This window comes from Lagopus leucura, unplaced genomic scaffold, assembly GCF_019238085.1.
Source record: "Lagopus leucura isolate 7727_CA_CO unplaced genomic scaffold, USGS_WTPT01 Super-Scaffold_100012, whole genome shotgun sequence".
NCBI classification, from domain to species: Eukaryota; Metazoa; Chordata; class Aves; order Galliformes; family Phasianidae; genus Lagopus; species Lagopus leucura.
The window spans coordinates 103,694-127,728 of NW_024962267.1; the positions used below are offsets into that span (position 1 = coordinate 103,694).

Here is a 24,035-nt window from a genome sequence, read left to right on the forward strand (position 1 = left end):
CCGATCACTGCTTCCCTGGAAATAAAACTGGTGTAAGCAGTTTAGTGTTTTATTTAGCTTTATTCTTTCAGTAATAATCTTGCTGCATGCGTCAGGTGAGGTGGGTTATTCACCTGCACTAAGGCAGCTGCGCTTGTTCAAATGAGAATTACCAGTGATGAGACAACTTGGGTATGATGAAACAAACATAGAAAAGGGGCCTTACAAAATTATTTACATCATTCATAAGAATAAAATATACATTTACGTTAATTATAAAAAGTATGTATTTGTATTTTGGTTAACTAGGATTTTTTCACTAATTTTCAATTTAAACTTCAGCTTTACAACTAAAAACGTTCAAAGTATAAACACCTGTAAAACTAGTAAATCTCAAAACAGGAATTTCGAAATATTTTCCCACTTACTGTTGTGAGGACAATGAACAACACTTTTTTTTTCTTCTCATTAATTTAGAAGTCATTCAGCAAAGCAACTACCATCAAGAAAGAAGAAAGGAGACTTTCACAATTGTGCTCACGTACCAAATAAACAACAAAAGTGCTTACTTCTTTATCAGCAAACTAACACGACGTTTCTTTGGCTATGCTCCTTCACTCTGCTATTTCAACAGGTACTGAAGTGATATCTACAAGAGATTCTCTATTATCAATACAGATGATAAACACCTGCTTATCAAAATAGTGCAAACAGGTACAAAGGAAAGTGCTGTCAATTTCAGTAAACTGCAGGGAAATAAGGCAGCTGAACAGTTTGACCTCGCAATGTTGCTCCAGAGAAATCAGTAGTACACTTTTCAGCACGTCAGACCAAATGTATTCCTATTTATCATATCACACCATTATTACTGCACAGGGGATGGATTTGGTCTTTTGCATATACACCTTCATAAAAGTAAACAGCTGTCCTTTGCACTGTGCTCTGAAGAAGTCTAACAATTTCTTCAAAACACTGATCAAATCATTAGAATATGTACAAAGCTGTCTTCCCTTTTTCCCTTTATAACTTTCTTTGGAGTGCATAGATCACATCATACAAAAATCAAGTTTAAGTTTTATGTAAAATACTCAAGTATTTTTAGCATTTACATACACAGCTTAATTTACCATACATTCTTCCTCATTCCTTCCTTAGGTATCTTTGTTATTTCTTAAACAGATAACAGATATTCTGCTTTATATAGTTAAGCATTTACCCATAATAAAAACCAACAGTATTAGTGGAGGTAAAATGTCAGGAGGGTCTCATTAAAGAACATAAAACACTGTCTCTGTAACACTCCCATCCTCAGATGTCACACTGCAACTGATTATAAAATGGAGAAGGTCTTTTCTGTTTTATCCAGAAGAAAGTCACACAGGTCTAATTTCAGAGTAGTGTGAAGCCATGGGATAGAATGGAATAATTCTTCCTCTAAATGCTACTCTGAGTGCATTTAAAAAATGTTTTAATTTTTTATGCTTATGTCTAGATACTGATTTTCACTGTAAACATTTCTGCTATTTGTGCTTCTAAACCTTTGTTAAAGGTGCTGTGGTGCTGTGAAAAGAAACTGAATGATTTATTTAACAATTATATCACAGGATAAAACACAACATTCATACCTTTGCTTTCACAAGGCTGAGGCTCTTACTGCCTTGAGTTCTGCTTGTACTTACAGTCAGTCCTTACTGGGTGGTTCTGATAGCTGTGCCATGATTAGCGATCTGCCAGCTTGTCACAGTCTCAAATATAAAATATTCCACATTTATTAATAAACTTTCTCATAAATGGCACAGCTTTAGTGCAGGATATTTTCCGTAACTCTCTGCATTCCAACATTCTTATCTCACCAGTATAGCTTTTGAATTATTGTTATTAATTTGGGAGAGAAAGTAACAACAGTATCTTCCTTCTAGAAATTTAAATTTGTTGTCTGATCACTCCTTTTTCTCCTACTATATAAAAATTTATAACAGCTTGCCACAAAAGTTGCTACACCAATAATTTATCCTCTCTGTTCTAGCTAGATAATCCAATGCTAGCAGCAGAATCCTTAACACATCAAAATGGCACATAATTGGCCTGAAGTTACTGAGTGAAAATTGTACAAAGTTAGAGAATTGATGAGGCTACTTTACATGCATTCAATAAGGTGACATTGCATGAAGTAAGTCGTCATTAATTATTTAATTAAAAACATTTTCCAGTAAAGAGATGGAAAATAATACTCTAAAATACATTACACAACTCCAAAAACCTTGTACCTTAAACAACTGAGGCCAAATGTAAATAATTACCGTGGGCTCAAAAAATTGCACACTTGTATAAAGGAACAAAACTCAGCCCCTGTTAATAACCTTATTACTTTTTCAAAAAGAAGTAACAAAACATCAAGTGATTCAGTCCTTACAGCTTCACATAGTGAAGTTCATGCTGAATTGCCTAGAAGGTACAGTTCTTCTCAATAGCCATCTTTTGTGAACACATCATCAGCTTCATCATCATTTATCCCTCTTTGATAACGTACTGAAGAGAAGGCACTCCAGTGAAGACGCTTCTTTTTACAGATAAACCACACTAATCCGACAACAAGGAGTAAGATAATTAGCAGGGCAAAAGCTACAGCCACCCCAGTGTGATTAGAACCTGTAAAAAAAAACAACAAAAAGCAAACAAACAAAAAAATTATTCTCTGAGAGCCTTGGTAAAAATATTATTTTTACAGGGTTAATGTTCAGGTAGCTATACACTAACGCTGTATTTATGCAGATATCATTTGGCTTAAGTCAAAGCCAACTGGTTCACCAGGTTAGGAGCTTTCATTAACTGGAAGTTTGTTTCCAGTATAAATTAGTATCTCTTTATTTTTAATAATTCAGTTGTTAGTTTCCTAATTGTGATGTGTTGGAAGGGACCTGTGGAGGTCAAAAACACCCTACTAGTTTGCTGCAACTACTCTGTGCTGCCTTTTAAGTGGAAATTTCAATTCTCTCCTTTAAATGAACAGCGGAAGCATGGAGAAGCAAATTTCTAGAAAATTTGTCCCCTGGTTTCTCATTATATTGTCTTAGGTGAATATAATTTTAGGCAGGACAGTCACAGAAGGCTCTTGCTTAAGGCAGTTATTGAAAGGTTCTTTCATGAATTGCACTTCTAGTTACTTAAAAAAGGCATCCCCCAGCAAAAAAAAAAAAAAAGAAAAGAAAATCCTGAATATAGTCACTGAAACGTTTAACATCTGCTAAAATCGGTGTTCCCATACCTAAAGGAGCTTTACAAACCACTCTGCTTTGACTACGACTGCAGTCAACTTTGGACCACTTGCCAGTTGTGGACACGATCACACTGCATTTTTCACTGTGTTCTGCAGTTCTGTTATCCCAGTTGGCGTAATTAACTGATGAGCCATCAAGCCAGTGCAGGGACTGACCTGTTGAGAAAAATTTGGTTAGTTAGGTCACCAAAACGTTCTCTAATATTACACTAAGGTAGCTCACAAACTGCTGATTTCTTTATGCTGCTAAAAGAAACAGAGCTGACAACATATATCCCGTATATTAAAAGCAATAAATACAAACATGTCACTTTTACCCACACCTCTCCTCCAGATCCTTAGGATCTGATGTATTTGGACAGAAATGACATCATCATTAGGTATCGATGACAGTGTCAAAGAAGATCAATGTCACTTATTCCTAATTATCTCAAATGTGCAGCAGGAAGAGATTTAATATATGGAGAAGTCCAGATTACTCTGCACTGCTCAATGAGGAATGCCAACCTCAGGCAGGAGTTAGCGTGGGCTACCAATACTATACAACTATTTGAGGATTTATGCATTTTTTTTATTTACTACATGGAACACTCATAATGATTGCTACTTCTTACCCTTAGAGCTCTGAGTCAGTCCAAGCCATACTTTCCTAGTAATTAGATCATTTTTCTTTATATGTTCACTCACAAATGCATTTTCCTCAGCATCCCCTATGGTCAGAAGGGCTGCTGAAGGACCTAAGGGGGAATAGAAAAATGGTTAGAATTGTGCATGAAGTTTTCTGCAGGAACAAATATAATAGGAAAAGGCTTGCTGATTTGTGCTTACAACATTAATTTGAAGTAACTAGCAGAATGAAGACAGACATTCCCCTTCCCTGAAATACAGTGTAATGTTATGCAAGACAATTTCAGGTGACTGGTTATTCTGGCAGGTCACATAAAATAAAATGGTGTAAACTTACTGCAGCTGTGGAATACTAATATGGAAGATACCAAAAGATACGTCCCTGATTCAGAATTACTAGTCTTGTTCAAGTGATAAGCCCTTTTTTAGAATTTACTTGAACAAAAGCTCAGCATTTGCAAGAACTGTTCAGCATTTTGCTGAGGGAAGTTAATTTCTAAATCAATCCCCCACTGTACCTCAGATTTTCATATACAGTGTTACAGCAGTTAAGGAGTAAGGAGAGGGAAAAGCTACAATGGGGGCAGGCTCAGAGCGTGCCCATGCTTTACCAGTATATGCAAATACAAGCCAGAATCTTAATTTAGAGAAAGATTACTTTCTTTTTCAATCAGTAGGCCAGGCAGAACTGAATAGAACGCTGCATTCAGGACTGGGTCTATTAGCACTTCTTCCTCTACATAGTGAGTTTAACTTCACATCATACAATGACAAAACATTATGACAGTCACTAGCTTCTAACGTAAGAAGTTCAAAGATTCTGCACACGAGGCTGCTTAAAATTATCATTTGCAATACAGTCCCCATAGAGGTGAGAAAATCCTTTCATTTGACAGAGAATTAATACTTTCAGAGATATCATGTGCCCTAATTAAAAAAAAATAATACCTACAATGTATGTGCTCTGGACTGTTTGATAGGGATATCTTTGAAAGTAGCTAATGAAAGCCTCCAACAAAAAACACTGCTAACTGCTAACAGCAGTAACTTTATTTCAAATAAACTTATTTGTATAGAAATACAGTGTTTTTCTCCAAACATTTAACCTGAAATTTCTAAATCTTCTGTCAATGAGCATCTGATTTTCCTTTGCAGATCTCCACGTGCCAAGAACCTTATTGAGATGTTCAAAGTTAAAACTAGCTATTGTTTTTCCTAAATTAAGTAGAGCTGGAAATCTGAAGTCTAACTAATATAGGTTCTTTAGTTTTGCTTTTTAATTCTTTGGTACAGAGGACTACTTATAGGTTGTAATGTGGTAAGAGTCTAAACATACTCAGTTTCTTGCAAACTTTCATAGCATCTTCCACGTTATATACTGAAAAATTGTAGAAAGCCATGTCGAATGCATAACAGTGATCCTTATACTGTATCCATGGTAGTTCTCCACTGAGCTGTGAGCATCCTGAGGCTTGGCTCACTTGGTTTTGCTCTGATTGTTTCTCTGGAAAGATAAAGATATTGGAATTACTTCTCCTAAAGGAGTTTGTGCAGTTTCTTTTCTGCAGTATCACGAAAGTAAATATCTACAAGAACTACTTGTCCTACCAACATCCACGATTCAATTAGAATACCTTCCTTCTTCACGTGCAGTAGATGAATTTACTTGAAAACGAACACGAGACAAGTCCCAAAGACTTGGGAACCATTTTTTTTCTTGCCTTATAGGGTGTTTCAAAGTTTGAAGTGTGTATTATACAGACTTTGATTCAGAAAAGATACATAAGAGTTGATACATCACAGATGACCAAGAGATGACCAGGATTTTTTTCAGTAGAATGGAGAGAATAAATCTCTGTCATATATTTAAAAGCAATCCATCATCCCTGAGAGAAAATTCTTAAAGAAGTAACCCAACATGGTCTTGCAGCTCTAAGGCATGTAAAGAGACAGTACATAAGACAGCTGCAGAAAATATTTTAAAACATTGCACTTACCATTTGAAAAGCTATAGCAAATGGCTCCTTCAGCAACACTTGTACATTTTGCACGGTTCCACGATCCTTTAGTATCCAATAGAACACAGTTCTCAGTCGTATTTGAGTTTTCTAGTTCCCATGGATAATAGTCAAAACTGCTTCCATCTGACCATTCAAAATTAGCTTTACTTCCCTAAGTAAAGAAAAAAAAAAAAACTATAACTTTAAAGCTGCTGCATACAGTTGTGGTTTAATGTTTGTCAGTCATTAGTAAGTCATGTAGCAATAGTTCAATAAAAATACAAGTGTCTCACTCTCTCTATCCTTACTGCACAAATGTGTAAAACAGCATTTTCCAACCAATTCTTAACACAGAAGTCCTAGCTGCTTCTGCTAACTGAAAAAATATGGTATCTTTTTAAGTTTAAACTTCTAGTGCGCCTGTATTATTCTGTGGGGAACATCGTAATTAAATCTTGCTATTTCATTGAGCAGCCTATCTTCCTTGATACGAACATTACTAGGCTTGCTAACTGCTGGGCCGCAGTGAATAGAGCTGGTTGGCTCAGGGTCCGTTTGCAACATCAGCTTACACTTCAGATACACTGTTGAAAACCCTAGATAATGAAGACACAGTTGTGAGAAGTGGAGGGATTCATTCAAGACCAAAAGAGGCGCAAGACAGCAAGGGTACATGTGGAAGTCATGCTTCTGCTCTCCCTGCCAACTACCTCCCACTGCCAGTTCTAGAGGCAGCCCTAGGGAGCAGTACAGGAAGCAGGGCGGGGAATACATATTCCTGCTGCAAGGATGAAACAGAGATGGAATAAGATCTGTAGCTGCCTCCTGGGAGAAGAGATGCACAACTTCCTGGAGAGCCTCGAAGAGCCAGTCATGACCTGCACTAAACAGGCTCCATAAATCTTTGCCCAATTGATTGTATTGTTTTCAATTCTCAAAGATTCAGAACTAGCACTAGTGTGTCTACATACATGGCAACTTAATATACTTTAACACACATTACAGAAAAACAGAGCTTCCACAAATTCAGAAGAAAATATTTCCTGTTCTGTGTAGAGAATTATTTACAAACTCTGTTACTGAGGTTACCAGAAGTACATACTTACATCATGAATGGACAACCCAAGCCACAGCGGATAGCCATCCTGCTTGACAATGTCTTCTAGAAATAACTGCTGTGATTCACTGTGTACACTTGCTAGATCACTCATATTTTGTTTGCATTCTCTGACTGCATCATACCACGTTAACTTTTTCTGAAGGATTCTGTATGTTGTGTCTCCGTGTGGAATAAACTCAGGCAGTGGAGGCTTGTGCTGCTGGGGTCCTATTTCAAAGAAAAAGGAGAAATTCTGTGCATTTCAGTCACATGACTAGGAACACATGGAAGTATTAAAATCCAGCGTTAACAATGCAATTCAAGAGTCAGATTGTTTAATTCAAGCCACTTACAACATGTAAGCTATCTTCCAGTATTCTGAACACCGTGAGCAGTTGATGGTAGAGTGCAGCAAACACATTCGTTCTGATCAGAATATCACAGCAGTTAGGCACAGACTGGTCCTATGCTCACAAGAGCCCATGACTGCTGTGCTATGTGTTTCAGTGGGAACAAAACCAAAGCCTTGTGTTTGTATACGCAGGAGGTGCTGCAGGACCAGGACTTAAATTATGACCCTCATCCAACACTCCACCACTTACCCCTTTCAATTTTGCAGGCGAGAATACTGTACACATTATAGTGATGAGCTTGCCAACTTTGAGAATAATTATAAATATCCCAGAAACCATCAAGATTTACACCAGCAAAAAAGCTGTTCTTCTTTATGATCGGTCTTCCCAGCCTCCAGTTATTGTAAGTCAGATGAGTTTCATCATACCACTTCAGAACTTTATCTGTGGAAAATATCGTGTACTTATCAAAACATTGGCACTGTGTACAAATATCGTTTAGCTTTTAAGGACATTAGCAGATATTCACTCTGAAAAAAATCAGCCGTGCTGTAAATTAATGTAAATCGCTTCTGTATACAATGCTAAATACATTAGCATTACTCATCCAGGCCCACATCCTGCTTTCCAGGGAAATCAAATCTAGACAAGGCAACACATACTGGATCTAATTATGACTCAGACAGAAAGCCTGTCCAGTTATTTTCTTCTGGAAGATAAATACAAAGATAAATGATTATTGTACGTTTGCATTCAGTGCGACTTCGGTTGTATACTGAAGCACGCCAGAATCACTTAATGCTGCAAACTGTTTTCAATCCAGTTATTATAAAAACAGAAAAAATGAAAAGGTAGAACTCACCACTATCGTCGTAAATGACACCCAGCCAGACCCACACAGCCAAACCACTGAATGAATGAAGCTGCTCAGTAACAAAATTGTTTTCTTCTTCATCTCGAACACTCAGAACAAATGCTTCTGGGTCTGTTGAAATTTTTTTTCACATTACTTTTCTTACAGATCCACCTTTCGTTTACAACATAAATTACCTTTTCACTACTGTTAATAATTACTAAGATAGGTCAAAAAAAGTGTAAAAGCAAGACAAAAGAATCAAACGAAGAGAGGGAAAAAGAATTCTCAAAGGTGTTATCAGCAGTGCTTCCCTCGGTTCAGGCTGGTTTAGATAGGTGAATGACTCAGCACCGGAGATTTTTATGGGTTTTACCATCACAGAGTTTCTTGTAGTAAAAACTGTCTGTGTAGAACATAAAAAAGTCAGCAGTCTTTTACAATGTTCTTCATAATGTTTATCTTAATACTGTTCAAGAAAAAAGACTGAACTGAAATCGTGAAAAATCAGTTTATGGCAAGAAGCGTGCACATGCATGCCAGGAGAAATAATTTAACATAAGAGGGAAGCTTTATAATATCTGCTTCATTCACGGCAGACAGGAAAAAACCATGTGCTTTCCCAAATTGCACTGTTCTGAGCCTGTTTACTTTGTTCACTGTGTTCTACAAAAGAAGGAAGATGAAAAACAAAGGAGATGTGACTGAAAATCCAGAATGCTGCAAAGGGCAAAACACTTACTCAAACTATTTAAAATCTCCTGATTTTATATAAAAAAGAACAGGCATTTTCAATTTATTAAAGCTCACAGAATTCAGTAATTCATAACCAATTCCCTCTCAAACATTTCTAATCAGAGCAGTGCAAGCGCAAACAGCATCAGGCAGTGCAGCACTGGTGCACGCTCCCAAGTGCTGCAGCCTCCCTAACTGCTGAGTTTGCTGTCCTTTTAAAACAGCAACTCAGATCTGTAACTCATCTCCCTTAAGCTGGTATGTCTTTAATACCCATAGTGTGAATAAATACTTACTCATTTTCTTGCATAAATGATGAGCTTCTTGAGACTTCATTTCTCGCCATCTATTTTTTGTTATCATAAAAGTGTAACAATTGTTTCTAAATGATATCCACGGTGTATTTTTAATCTTATGCGGGCACTTAATTTGTGTTACTTGTTCTTTTTCATTCTTCTCTAAGGAAGGGAAGGAGAACAATCAGCACATGATGTTATTTTAACAATTAATCTCACAAACAACGGTTTTCAGGCAGCATTCACAAACATGCATGAAAAATAGAAATGCCACCCTTAAATGTGTAATACATTACTGTTCTCAGTTTCTTCATGGCAGTGAAGTATTTGTTTGTGGTTTGATTTATTTCTTTATGTAACAAAAATGGCAGTAAGTGTTATAGATGCCATAGCTGGCAACACATCCCAGTTCTATAGCTTTATCCGATACTGGGTAGGTGAGAATAATTCTTCTTGCAGCTGCTGAGAGCAACAATTAATTAGGAATGCCATCTCACCAAGTATATTGCTGTGACTCAGGATGTACAACAATGGCTTAACTGTGTTCTCTGCCTAAACAAACAGAAGTATATAATGGTTCATAGGGAATAAACGTGTGACAATCTCTCCAAGATCCTTTCATTTTTGAGAAAGTGGTCATGCTACATACATATCCCGCCCAAGAGCTGTCCTGCTATAATATGTACATATTTAGAACAGCTTACGTGAACAGAAGATGACTTTGATGTACACCTGTTAGTTTGGCATCTACCTGCTGCCTTTCTCCTCAATACAGCCATGTGTCTCTATATAGAATTCAGTCACATAAGAGATTTCTGGAGGTGTCAATATTAAGATATTGGAGGTCTCAATATCAAGATGTTAACAGTACAGAGCTAGCGGAATCTTCTTCTATTTGCAAGTGGGAGAGGTGAATATACCACAGTCTTACGGAAACAGTGCAGTTGGTACAACCAGCTGATGGTATAAAAGCTACACTGTGGCCCAAAGCATTCACGCTGAATTCACTTGTAAGTAACTTGTGGATTAAGATCAACGGCTGCATGTAACCCTATTTTAAACAAGTCTGCCTTAGGGAGCACAATAATAAAAAAAAAGTTTTAATTTTGAAGTTACAATCTGCAATTTCCAAATATATTTAGCCATAAAAGCAGCTTTTGGAAGTATTGTGCTCAGATACATACTTTCTGATGAGTAGCAAATAGCACCTCGATTTTCAGAGTAGCAGTCAGAAGTTTTCCAGAAGCCATCAGTATCCAAATACACACACTCTTCGCTTGTCTCTTCATCATCTTCAGACCAGCGACTGAAGCTTACATGTTTCCCATCCAACCAGCCGTAATGTTTTCCACCCTAACATTGTTAAGTGAAAGGGATGAGCTTATTTAAAAACAATAATAATAAGGTACGGAAAACACGATGAAGTATTTACATTGCCCAGAAAGTGCTGAACGGATGGCACTCACAGTGTCTACCTTTGCTGTGAATTCCTCATGGTTTGACTAATTTCACAACTTGATTGTTACTTTAATCATTATTTTAATCACAATTGCAAGAAAATAAATTAGTTGAATTTTTTGAATTTTAACGATGTTGTGGAGAAAGGCCTGGCTAAGAGATGTCCAAATTGTATCATATGCACCTGTAAATCAGTGACAGATAAAATTATCCTATCTTGGAAAACTGATAACATCTGAACACAAGGCCCAATCTCAGTTTTCTCCACAGTGAGTTGAAAGTAATCTATTAGGTATTTCACTGATTTAATAAATTAGATGTGTTTCTGCCCTGGAGGATGCAGGAGGAATAAGAACATGTGCAACAATCATGCTATCCTTTAAGAACCCTACATTTAAAGTGTTCTGGAAATCCCCCTCATGCTTTGTAATTTAATTTCCTTTGTATTTTTTTGTGTGTAAGATTCCAGCACTGGAATAACAAGCTCTGTTGACCAGTTTCATTAAAATTTCTTTTCATGTGCCCAAACAACAGAGTGTTGCAATATTGAAAAGCTACTGCATGTCTGAGCTGTACGCAGCGAAATGAATCATTTGATCTTCGCTTGCAGATAAAGATGCAAAAGAGGAGGGAAAGTAAGTTGTTCTGGTCTCTTTATCAAGATTAAATGCCTGTTTCCTTTTAAAAACTATTCTCCATGAAGCATACACCCTAGGTTCTATTTTTCCCCTGCTTTGCCTAGAATATTCAGTAGCCCTTTACTGATACAGGAAGTATCATAACAGCATAGATGCCAAATGAACACGATCAGCCTTTATTGTGAGGCACTTTTCAAGCCACTTTTAACATTTTTTCTTGGAGTTATCTCAAGACAAAACTGTTGGACACACAAAAAAATAGAAATAAAAAAACAACTCTGTTATCAAGTCCAACCCATTTCATAGCATTAACAGCTAAGGGAGCTCTACGTGCACAACAGAGATCTCCAGGAGGTTCTCTGGATAATAAACATAAAGCAACAAAGCAGAACTTAACAAAAATAACATGAAGTAATGGACCAAGTTTAAATAAATATCTCCAAAAGAGTCCAATGATTCATTTTGGATTTTGTCACTTCTAGATTCTCCTTTTTAAGCTGATTTTGAGTCTTTTTACAGTGGTACTGTAAACAGTGGTGATGATATCAAATGGCAGTATCAATTTCACTCGTTAACAAAAAAAACAAAGGTAATCCCACAACCTGTGTTGCTGCTACCTACAACATATCCTTTCATGGTATAATCTTTTAAAAGAAAGTCTCCTCTTTATCAGTCCATTCAGCAAAGTCTAACAGCTCACTACATAACTTGGAGAACTGAAGATTTAGAACATTAACCTTGAGACCCTCCAGACGATTATCACTAAATGAAAAGCTATTCCCCAAACTCGTTTATTTCTGCATTTCTTTATCCTTGTTGCTATTTCATACAACTTTAAAAACTACCGTAAGCCACAATGCAAAGGGATAATTTAACTTACATCTCTGCTGAAGAGTCCAATCCACAGTGGGTAATCATGAAGGGCAGCCTGAACAGCGAGAGAAGCCTGCTGGAACTGATCTGTGATGCTAACCAGCTGCATCTTGTGATTTATGCATGCAGCCATTGCATCATTCCAGGTCAAATTCTTTAGAATTATTTTATATTGAACATTTTGATAGCTAAATGTGTCATTGAGAACTTGCTCTGTCTGGTTATCAGTAGCTCCTATACCTAAAACAAGAAATCCAGTTAGCAGGGAGCTAAGCAATAAAACACATTCCAATTTCTCTGCAACAAACAGAAAAACCTTTCTGTATTCCCCCTGAAAAAAATAATAATAATAATAATAATAATAATAATAATTTTCCCAGTTAGCAGACTATACTCATGATTTTAATTAGGAGCAAATGCCTTTGACACTTTAGATAGAGAACGCATACGAATCCAGGAAGGGTTACTTTCAGCCCATCTATTTTTAAATCCCCTTCAATCTGGCTTCACGTTTTTCTATCTGTTTTTACACACCTGCTAAATAATGTTAGAAATTTTATTTACTGAAGGGAAAAAAAACCACATCTTTTGTAACTTTAGTTAAATACAGCAATGGAAAAATGACTGCTCTCTGCTGCAACACAGCAACTGTTATACCTGATCCATTCATCTCTATGGAGCCCATAGATTTATATGTATGTGAATCCAATGGGCCATAAAACTCATCTGTGCAGATCTCACAGCGTACCACACAGTCCCAGAGTTCTTTATTGCCATCCATGGATACAGGGAGAATTTATTTTGTCTCCACACGCACTGAACTAATTACAGAAAACCTACCTTGCACAGGGAGGACTCACTGTTTGTGTTTTAAGTACTAAGTCTTATCACAGTTATCAGCATCATACTGAAGGCAGACAGCTCAGTGATGCGTTGCAATTGCAGGTAATAAAAGATGCAAACATTTCTATGGGTGGTAAATTCAAGCATGCAAAGCTGGTAGCCCCTCAAAATTGGTACACAATCAAAAATAAGCTGAGTCTCCAAAAGGCAGAAAAAGGCTGACACTGAAGGTATGTCAAGCAGAAAAAGGCTCACTGAGACAAAAAAAAAAAAAAAAAAAAAAAAAAAAAACCCAAACACTCATAATAGCATAAAAATGGCTAATTGATAGGCTGACATGGCCATTTTTCAAAACATAAGAACTGAGAGAAACATCATAAAAATCTGATATTTATGCACTGTTTACAGCTTTCAATAAACCATAGAAGTGACAAGGCTGAAACAGACTGTTCGCATGTTGTTTGTGTCTGCTGCCAAATGCTTTCACTTAATATACAGCTTCCAAATAAGAACCATGGAACCAAAACTGTCATCACATATCAAGGGCTATCCAAAGTGGAAACAAGTTAGTAGGGAAAATTTTCATTTCTGAAAGAGAAAATAAGTAATTGCTGATTATGAGCATTTGAACGGGAATCTGTATCACGGCCTGAACCTCTGATTGACCACCTGAGGCAAGCAATGACTCGGCCCTGGGAGCACAGGTGAAGGCAATTCACCTGTACTACTGGAAGGGGTGAAGCCTGGCTGCACCGCTCTTAGACCCCATCTAAGAGCTGACTACCAATGGGGAAGGATCTCTTTTGGAGATTGCTCCTCTTGGAGTCTTCTCAGCGAGCCCTGGACAGGGGTAAGCTTTCTATCCGTTCTTGTTTAGTGTGATAACCTGTTTAGCCTAACTTCCTTGTGTATTTCTTAATTACAACATCCTTATATTCGTTTATTATACAGCATCTTAAGAAACTGTGCAAATCACAATCGTGCCAAGACTTCCATGGAACTGGAAGTTATCTTTCTTCCTGTAGGATAAAGCTCAAGGCAACAGGGATTGGTCTCATAGCTGTCCTTGCAACATTCCAAACTGAATCTTCTTAAGGACCAGGACAGACATGTACCCTGGCAATCCCTAATCTGCTCTCATTAAAACTCCTACAGTTCTGGCTAGGAGGAAGTGCAAGATGTTTTGGTTAGCCCAGGCAGACAGCACACTGATCTACATAGATATATCACCAACTTCCTTTTAAATAAAAATTCATTTTCTATGACAACAACTCGCCTAGCAAAGCTTTAAATTTGGACACTTGGTATTTCTGAGGTATTTGGCACTGGAAAAAATAAAAATATTTTTGTGGTGATATAAATCATTTAGCCTATTTGAGAAATAAGAAGGTGGTTATTTTCTTGGGTGTTCATTTTTCACAATTTTCCCTTTTCTTTTTTAAAGGAAGGTAGCATGTTAGTTACTTAAGAGGATTATTTGCATAGAGGAATATACTCAAAAGTGAGTATGCTGAATATTAGCCCATGGCAGTATTTAATGCAAGAGTAGGTATATATGTTTGATCCAGTTCCAGTACACGGTGCCGACCAACCTACACGGCTGCATTAGAATATTATTCTAAGTTCAGATTTGCAAGGTTTGCTCTGGGATACTGATCTGAGCTTCATGAGTATATTATACTTCTTATTCTGATAATGCTAAGAAGCAGAGATATTTAAGTTGAATGGAAGTATTGTGAGATTTTTTCCAGAATTTCAGTTCTGCCACAGTTTTACAGAGGAAGAAGGAATCACTTGTTCCAGCCCTTCATGTACATGGCATCAATACCCACAGAATGTTAAAGCTACAATATGCTTAAGTATAATTTCGGTGAAACCACACAGTCAGAGGCTCTCAAGAAAACAGATACCTTCTGAACTGGGCGATGAAAAACAAAAGGGAAAATTCTAAATAGTTGAAAAAAATTTCCCCAGATCACCGCTCACACTATGCTTTTCCAGAGTTTAGCAGCTCACAGTCTATAAGCATCTTGCTCTTCAAATGCAATGATTTACACATACTAAAAAGTCTCCTGGCACACGTATCTTAACAGCAAGCTCTAGGTCTAATTTATTTTGACTCTCCAGACTTACCTATGGGACGCTGGCATATACCCAAGAAGTGCCTGTCAGCACAAGCAGTGAAATTCCATGTTCCAACATACTGAGACTTGGGATCGTTGAGGATTACACCACACTGATTGTTAAATTCTTCATCAAAAAGCTGAAAACCAGAGATACACGTATCAGACTATAATAAGTTATAAACATACCTGTGTAGAGAACATAAGGCTAGGAGAACATGATCTGTCTGAACTTGTTTAAGAACATTCAAAGGAGTGGTGTAATACAGTCTGCCTACTTTACAAACACTACCAGGTGCTTGGACTCAAAAAGAATTTGTAGGCTAGATATGGGGGAAGAACATTAAATTAACGCTTGAAAAAATAATGCTTAAAATAAATCTTGTTTGTGGGTGTGAATCCATTACATTTTTATGCTTCATCATGGTAGAACAGCAAGCCAAATACCAGTGTATGATGGTTTACAGATACATTCTAAAGTGAACCAATAACTATTGATATCATCTCTTTGATGATTATATTTATATAGTCTATAAATTACAGATGGCAATTACAGACAAGTCATTAAACAGTTGTTTGGGTTTTCTTCCTTTACTTTTCAGTGTTCTGTATTTCAACTGAGAAGACATCATTCAAATAAGGGTCCAAATAAACAGAATTCCATTGCTGTCAGTCACTCTGCCAATTAAAGTCACCATCTGGGGGAATCAATCTGTTTTTTTATTTATGTTTCTTTTGGCTTTTTTTTTTTCTCTTTTGATACAACCAATATTCAAAATTTCATTACTCAATAGTCCAGAGAAATCTAATAGTCCAAAGCCAGAACTTACATCCAGTGGAATTTTCCTCAGTCTTCCTGTCAGGAGTGGGTGAAAGTTACTATACAACAGTCTGCTCTCATCTATCCACTTGTTTTCTCTTGTGCTGAACAAAAACTGCAAACCAATCCAAATATCTCTCGGCATTTGAGGAAGCAAGGATGTTATAAAATCTGTTGGACAAAATCGTAAATGTACATCCTGTGGTTCAGACAGCAGCAGCAAACACTTGAAAAACACTTTACATTAATAAGGAAATGCAACTCCATTTTTATGAGCTTCATTTTCCTAGACCCTCAAGGTTTTGAAATGCTCATCATCCCTTCCTTTCGTAATCAACCCCAGGGGTGTTATCTTCTATCTGAACAGAGCAGACTATTTGTATTTGTCCTCCACATCTTCAGATGAGGAGCAAGCAGTGTATTTAACTTGGCTTTGCATCCAGTACTTTCTATCCTTGCACTTAAAAAAAAAATTCAGAAGCTGTTTTTCCACCAGTCTGCAAGATTTTTTATTGCCTCTCTGTGGAAGAACTTCCTCCTGCCCTCTCCAAACTGATGGAGGAAGTCATGTCTCCCATCTAGAAAGATGGAGACATACCTCGTAAAGCAGAACCATTTCTTGGATTCTAGCAGTTTGCTGACACCACCATCAAGGTAAGTAGGATTGGAAAAGGAAGCCAGGATTAAATGGAAAAAAAAATCAGCTAAGGAAACCTTAAAACTCAGACCCCTCTTACTGAGCGTTTTGGAATGAAACACAATGGCCTTCAGTGAACCCCCAGGCACAAAAGGCATTCACTGAGCTTGTCTAGATTAGGAAAACAAATTGAAGCTATGTAATTAGCTACTGCTGACGTGTCTTACCTCCTGGCCAAATGCCAGGCTGGCCTCAGCCTATTTTCTGAACTAGACAAACCCATGGAAGATTTACGTGTCAGAACTAGCTACCTCCTAAGGCCACTGAAGCAGCCCACAGAAAGAGGCATGCTTCTTTAAGATAGCACCTTCATTCATTCCACATGTGTGGATTTTGCAATTTAGGGTTTGGTGATGGGACACAACAACAACTACGGCTTTTAAAGTACAAAGACTACAGTGTCAGTTATATTTTTAAGTTGCAAACCAAAACGTGGGAGTTTTTCATCTTTTATCCTTATTTTTTACAACAGGTTAAGTTAAAATGCTTGCTGACCATATTTCCATCTTAGGTTTCTAGAACAGCAAACAACAGACAATGCATTTTTAATCTCATCTTGGATTTTTGCAGTGCTCCTGGTGCACCTCCTTCTGTTAAGAAGCAAGACATTTTACGCTCTAGCTCTTAAGCAGAACTACACTGAGTTTGGAAGAGAAGTTGCATATTCACAAGTGTCCCCAGCTCACCATACCTTGCTCTGCTTGACTTGAGATGCATGGAAGAGAGCCTCCAAAAGTTACACACTTTTCATTAGCTGCATTAAACGTTAAGAACTCGGATTTCATCTTTAGGAAGCACTGCAAAAGAAACACAATTTTCTTTGTGCTACTGATTTCCTAAGAAGTAACTGAAAAGAAAACCAACCTTAAAATTTCACTTCATGTCATGTAATTAAATGTAATTACTTTTTCTTAGAAACGGGACTGATATCAGCTACATGCCCTCCTGGTTATATTAACAGAATAGCTAAATATAAAAGTGACCAATGAATTGTCCCTCATTCACTGAGGGTCAGAACTCAGCAATTTTTAATAAGCTACATCATGATCATGTACTGTTTTAAGAAAGAGAATTATACATGAAAATCAATTGGATTGGGCCAAGTTTCTTTTATTGTAATGTACTATATTGTGAGAGAAACAACTTGGGAACTCAAAAGCTATATTCTGCAATGATTTGATATAAAGTGGCAAACCTTGGCACAGTGTAACGTGCCAGATTTGATGTGCACTCCTCTTTATGTACAGAGAACAGCAGCAGGCCACAAAAGAGGAATCACAATCTCACTAAGATTTCAAATGACTATCTTGAAACATAGAATTGAAATTTACTACAGTACAGCTTCTGACTTCTGGTTGGTCCCTTATTAAAAAGCTTCTTCTAATTCCCAATCAAGTGAAATCCCTAACGTGGCTTGTGAAGCAGAACGCCTGCCAGCTTGCTGGCTGCATATGATTACTCATCAAGAGAACCAAGATATTTCAGCCACAGAAATCTTATCCTCTTCTTCTCTAATCCTTTTCTTTCTTAAAAGCAGAGCCCAAGATTAGACAATAAAACCAAAATTCTTGGACTTCACCATGTGGTGAAGGAAAAATGAAAATCCTGAAATTACTGCTTTGAAAATAAGAAGCAGCAATTCTACGCATGCAACAGAGAACTAGAGGGGATGATTTTAAATCACTGCACATAGTTTCCAAAAGCAACGCCACAGTTCATTCCTAAACCTACTTCATTTTCTCTTTTAGCAGGGCACTCCAGCTTACTGATCTCCAAAAGATAGGTACTGATCACTGAACTGTATTATTTCTGTACCTTATTCCGAAATCGAAGCCAACCCTTAGGGCAACCTCCTGTGACTGGGCGGTAACTGGGATCGTGTTTCTCCAGCAAGGAGGCATTATTCTTCTCACAAATGAAAGGCAGCTTCATGTTACAGTTAACCGGGTAGTCTGCAAAAAAGTAAGTTTTGAAGAACAGTTATGATAATTTCTATCATGCTCTAATTTATTTACATACATGGACATGAAAAAGACCATTCTGAAGCAAAGTCCTTTTCAATTCAATCACACTGAAGTACAAAACAATATAAAGCTTGAAAAGTAATAGCAGAGCAAAAGACAAACATAAATGCTTTATATATCAGACAATAATGTACTCTTCTTACAAATCCAGATTCCGATCTCTCACTTTGAGTTGCAACACTTCACATAAGTGGAGGTAACTTCAACAGAAAAGAGTTGGATTTAAAAAAGATTTTGAATGAGGACTAATTGCATTTTCTAGCATAGAAGGTGTGTGTTCTAAAACCCATTGAAGTCAAACAAAATGCAAAGAGTCTGCCCTGTCCTACTGCTTTCCATTATTTCAAAATCAACTAGACTGGCCTCCTAGTTAATAAGATTTTTTGGTTAGCAGAGATGAAAACAGGTCAGCAGTATATAACAGAAAAATATGCTTTGAAGTGGAAATAATAATAGATGAGGTAACTATTTAGTCTCCAGATGTCACAAATTTTTCCCCAGCATGACGCATTGCTGATAGCAAACAGCTTCAAGTACCACAAGGTAGGCATTTCTACTGCTTTGTTTACCTCTTCCAGTAGAACTCCACTACTTAAAGAAATCTACATCTCCAGATGCACATGCAGTTGCTGGTATTCAGTCAAACTACTCTAACACTTAATTTTCAGAAGTTAGAATATATTGCGCATGCACAAAAAAGAAAACAGCCAAAAAAAAAAAAAAAAAAAAAAAAAAAGATTTCAGCCAAGTAATTAATTTAGGCTACAAAAGGAGTTAATAATCAACCATTGTTACCAATCAAAAAAGCTGTTTTCTGAATTCACATTTCCCTCTGGTCAGCAAAAAATACTGTCATGGCTTCTCCCAAGAACAACAAATACATGATTCAAAATTGAATCAGATTATTGCCAAGAAGATATTTGCTCCTAATTTATTATCAATTTGTAATCTGTATCAGAGTTTTAGCAGAATGGTAGTTACTTCACAACAATGACTAGAAGGGCAGAAGAATAAAATTAGCCATACCTCTATACCAGCTCTTCCTAGAAACATACCAGCAGTCCCTCAGGGATCGATCATGGAAGCGTGGAAATAACTGTAAACTGGATACAAACATTTCAGAGTCAATCTCCAATCCACTGTGATCTTCAAATGGAAGCTCTGATAGAAACAGAGCCAGTGCATACAAAAATCTGGGCTGAAAACTGTTTCTAGGAGATGCCCTACAACACTGGAAAGGACATGGGAAGAAACTAGACCAGGAACAAATATTTGGTAGGTTCAGCAGTTATGTAGTAGTACCATGCCCAAATTAAGGAGATGTGCAGAACAAGGGTAGATTATTCACTGCATGCTGCAATTGCTTGCACGCTGTCAAGACAAGAGAGCATAATGGACAAGAGCCTTTCTAAAGTATTTTTGAAGCAGTGCACTGCTACAGTATTTTGGAAAGCTAAGATTTTGCTTGTAGGAAGCTGGTGATCCTTTGCAGCAGCCTTGCACAATGCAGCCCTTGCTGTGAGGCATCCCAGCTCTGCAGGACTATAGCATAAGTTCTCCACAACATTACCTAACTGGGTCAAGCTTAGAATAAAGCAGTATTCTACATACGGTGAATGATAGCTGTAGCCATAATCAATAAACTTCAGCCACCACTTCTGTTCACTGTTTGATAACTGTGGAGGGAAAAAAAGGTAATTTTACAGATTACAGAAACAGCTCTCCAGACTCCCATCATCAATAAATCAATGACAAAATTCACTTTGATTTAAAATATTTGTTTTTAAATGTATAAGAATTATAATTCTTCAAGAATAGAGAAGGATACAGATAGATATGAATGTGCCAAAATAATGGAAGCCTGCACCTACTATTAAAAAAAAGCCCATATTTTCCACTGTGAGGAACAAAGCTGAGAGAGTGCTGCAAGGTTTCTCATGAGTACATGCTAGAAACATCACTCCTGCAAAATTCATAGCAGCAGTGCTACCAAACAACCAGGATGTGGCTGCAAGCAACCCAAAGCAGACGTGGTTTCACAGGCCCTTACACAGAGTAATTCTGTGCTTCCAGCAGGCAGTCCCCCAATGAATAGATCGTGAACAGGGTAGAGATTAAAAAGGTCAAGTTTTCAGTCTCTTCTGCCTCTCTACTTCCAGGTAGAATTGTCAGAAGAAATTTCACTGAGAGTGCTTCCAAACTGCTGATTTCGGAAAGCGTTATTTACTCACAAGCCTGAAGACAGGCACTAACAGAGGTGCTGAAACATGAAATGCTTCTGTAAGATTCCTTAGAAGAATGCACTTACGCGCAATGAACACCACAAACCCCTTTCTGTAAAGGCTATCAGACCATCATTGCATTTTTAATTAAATCTTCTCCTCAGGTAAGAAATTATGTGCTATCCTATGAGTAAAATTAATAGCTGGGGCAATTTAGTCAAGTATTTGCAGAAAATGTGGTGTGTACGAATGAAGAGTTATTTTCTCTTCATTTGGAGATATTTTTTTTTCCAGTGGTTGAGGCTACTCTTAAATTTAAGAATTCTTTTACAATAATGACATGGTATTGTTTCAACTCATCTTATAAATACAATTAAAAACAATTAAGGCCAATAGAATGAGAAAGGAAATTATGGACTAACATTGTTTTAATATTGAAAAAGCTGGCAACAAAACTTCCCTGTAGTGAAAAGTACCTGTTAGATAGATTAAACTTCCTTACCTTTTCTATCTGAGATAGTATTGTCCTGAGTTTTGGGTAAGACTCCACAGAGGCCAATTCACTATCATTTTTCTGACAGTAGGAAATAGCTTCTTGAAAGCTCAGGTTTTTATCTGGTACAAACCACAGCTCTGCTCCATCAACAACAAGTGGGACTCCGTGAATTCCAATTTCATCTACGCAGAAGAAGTGCTGCATTAGAAATCAACTCTGAGAAACTCATTCTTTTTCTTAATATAATAAATGTTCCTGATGTTTGACACCAGGAAAAGTCAACACTCATTCTTGCAGTTAAATGCTATCAGTCATGACATCTGCTGTTATCCAAAAGGCATTACGGTAGTGATACAACAAAACTAGTGAAATATATATCAGCAGTAACTATATACACAAAGTTAAAGGGTATCCAAAAGTCTATTTACCTGGTATATACCACTCAGGTGTCTTTGGAGTGCTACCTGGCAGAGAAAAAAGGAACAGTCACTTCCAGTTCACCTTCTAATGAAACTGTGCTCATACCTAACAGGAGTGATGTGTTATACTGATGCTTCTCAGCCATAGAATCATAAAATCATAGAATCACATGGCTGGAAACGACCTGTAAGATCATCTAGTCCAACCGTCTTCTCATTACCACTGCTACCACAAACTAAACCATACCTCATAGCTCCTCATCCAGTCGCCTCTTGAACACTGCCAGGGACAGCAACTCCACCACCTCCCTGGGCAACCATTCCAGTGCCTGACCACTCTCTGAGAGAAAAAGTTCTTCCTTATGTCTAACCTAAACCTCCTCTGGTACAACTTGCGGCCATTTCCTTGACTCCTGTTTGTTGCCTGGGAGAAAAGGCCAAACCCCTCCTCACCACAGTATGCACGATGAAGGGGAAAAAAAACGGAGGATGAAGTCTTGCATAGGTTTAATAGTCTAAAACATGCTGATTAAAAATGAGTGAAGTCTTTCCATACCTCAGTCTTAAATACGTCTGTGAGCTTTTTTTTTTTTTTTTTTTTTTTTTTTTCTCCCAAGAAAGATATAAGCATCAAAGTAATATTTTACCTAACAATGTCCCCTTAGGACAGGAAAGTTTCATGCCCTAAAATGCTTTTTAATGATCTACTAAAGCACAAAAGCCTACTGGATTACAGCATTTCTCATACTGCATGAAAAATGTGGATCTGTGCAGAGATGCCATGCCATTCTTCTGCACTCTGAGTCCTCCATCCCACTACAGTGAGGAGCTACTTCAGCAACTTGACCAGAATTAAAGAGGCTCATTCACCTGAGGAAGAAACAAACTGCATACTCAAGATGTCTGTGGTCTTTTAGTTACAAGTATTACTTGACTTCTATCATCTCACCTACTGAAAAGTCACTTCGTGCTTCACGGGAAAAGAAGGAATACATGAACAGTTGATAATACATCCTTCTCCTCATGGTCATTTTCTGATATGTCTGTGAGCATTCTAAGCACACTGCCTTCGGCACAAGCAAGGCATCTCACATACTGACCTCTAACGGTTCACAGAAGAAATATAATAAAACACTGGAAAGTTTCTGCTAGAGGGCAATGATGGCTCAGTAGCAGATTTTTATTTTATTTTATAACACCAAGGAAAATGATGTATTTCTGAAGCTTATTACCCTAGTTCCTGCTTGTATTTCTCTGCTGCCTTAATCTTCCAATTTGATCATGAGCGATATTTCAGATGTGCTGACCTACTCTCAGCTAGTTAGACCTAAATTACTTAAGGCTCAATTTCAAATTCCACCAACTTTAATTCATAAAAACTGTTAACACAAAGGAACTAAAAACCTGTAAACATGCTCTTTTACACAAAATGCATGTAAATGCAGTTTACCTTTAGTTATCTGGCAGACCCATTCAAGTTTAGCATCACAATCAAAAGGCTTGAAATAAAACTCCAGGTCTCTGCCTTCATGGAAATAAAATCTCCAAAATGATCTCCTTGAAAACTGAAAGGTCTGTATAAAACAGGAACAGAGAGTAGAATTAGTATGGTATGGACTGTTGAAACACGAAATGAAATTGTATTACAAAAGTACTTTGGCAAAGTCATCATGCACATTCCACGCAACTTACTTTTTAAAACTGAGCAGATATAACTTTTAAACTGTAACTCGATGCTAGCCAAGCTTATGAAGTAATTGGATTAAGTGTCTAAGGTTAGTCTATATACAGAAGCCCTTCCTTGCAACATTGTTCCTTCGTTTTTTTGTAGCACAGGGGTGCTGTCTCTGCCTATTATTGAATTCTCTGTTGCAACTCGTTGCCCTGAAAAAAAATGTCATTTCTCCTCAGAGGAAGCACTCATCTGAATTAGCATAGAAACAATATTTTAATATAAGATTATTTATTACAGTCAAGTCTTGCTGGTCTCCCCAATAAGGAGCATTTTGTTTCATTTAGTGAAAAGAACACGTCTAGATCTAGCAGGTAAAGGAGGAAGGCTACTGTATTCACAATGCTTCCTCCAAAATGCTCTCCTTGTCGCACACTTACATCAGCTTCGTACTTTAGGGTCACAAACATAGGGGAAGAAAATGAGGGAAAATGGCTGAGAACAGAAACAAAGGAATACAAGTATTGTTTC

At 37.3% G+C, this 24,035-nt stretch overlaps 1 protein-coding gene across 2 annotated transcripts in view; it reads right to left on the bottom strand.

The window, feature by feature from the left end:
- Nucleotides 1–40: 40 nt before the first annotated feature.
- The window catches only part of LY75 (lymphocyte antigen 75), a 43,616-nt gene continuing 19,621 nt past the window's right edge, over nucleotides 41–24,035 (bottom strand). For both annotated transcript variants that reach the window (XM_042874955.1, XM_042874954.1), the window contains exons 16-35: nucleotides 23,283–23,406; nucleotides 21,842–21,877; nucleotides 21,420–21,595; nucleotides 20,307–20,371; nucleotides 19,722–19,798; nucleotides 18,487–18,623; nucleotides 17,363–17,468; nucleotides 15,985–16,145; nucleotides 15,165–15,294; nucleotides 12,196–12,428; nucleotides 10,404–10,572; nucleotides 9,220–9,381; nucleotides 8,198–8,320; nucleotides 7,585–7,779; nucleotides 6,990–7,210; nucleotides 5,881–6,055; nucleotides 5,220–5,387; nucleotides 3,871–3,993; nucleotides 3,245–3,412; nucleotides 41–2,628 (exon numbers count right to left, since the gene is read on the bottom strand). In XM_042874955.1, coding sequence (XP_042730889.1) covers nucleotides 2,444–2,628; nucleotides 3,245–3,412; nucleotides 3,871–3,993; nucleotides 5,220–5,387; nucleotides 5,881–6,055; nucleotides 6,990–7,210; nucleotides 7,585–7,779; nucleotides 8,198–8,320; nucleotides 9,220–9,381; nucleotides 10,404–10,572; nucleotides 12,196–12,428; nucleotides 15,165–15,294; nucleotides 15,985–16,145; nucleotides 17,363–17,468; nucleotides 18,487–18,623; nucleotides 19,722–19,798; nucleotides 20,307–20,371; nucleotides 21,420–21,595; nucleotides 21,842–21,877; nucleotides 23,283–23,406 — 2,934 coding nt within the window. In that variant the 3' untranslated portion in view covers nucleotides 41–2,443. The remainder of the gene's footprint in view (nucleotides 2,629–3,244; nucleotides 3,413–3,870; nucleotides 3,994–5,219; nucleotides 5,388–5,880; nucleotides 6,056–6,989; nucleotides 7,211–7,584; nucleotides 7,780–8,197; nucleotides 8,321–9,219; nucleotides 9,382–10,403; nucleotides 10,573–12,195; nucleotides 12,429–15,164; nucleotides 15,295–15,984; nucleotides 16,146–17,362; nucleotides 17,469–18,486; nucleotides 18,624–19,721; nucleotides 19,799–20,306; nucleotides 20,372–21,419; nucleotides 21,596–21,841; nucleotides 21,878–23,282; nucleotides 23,407–24,035) is intronic.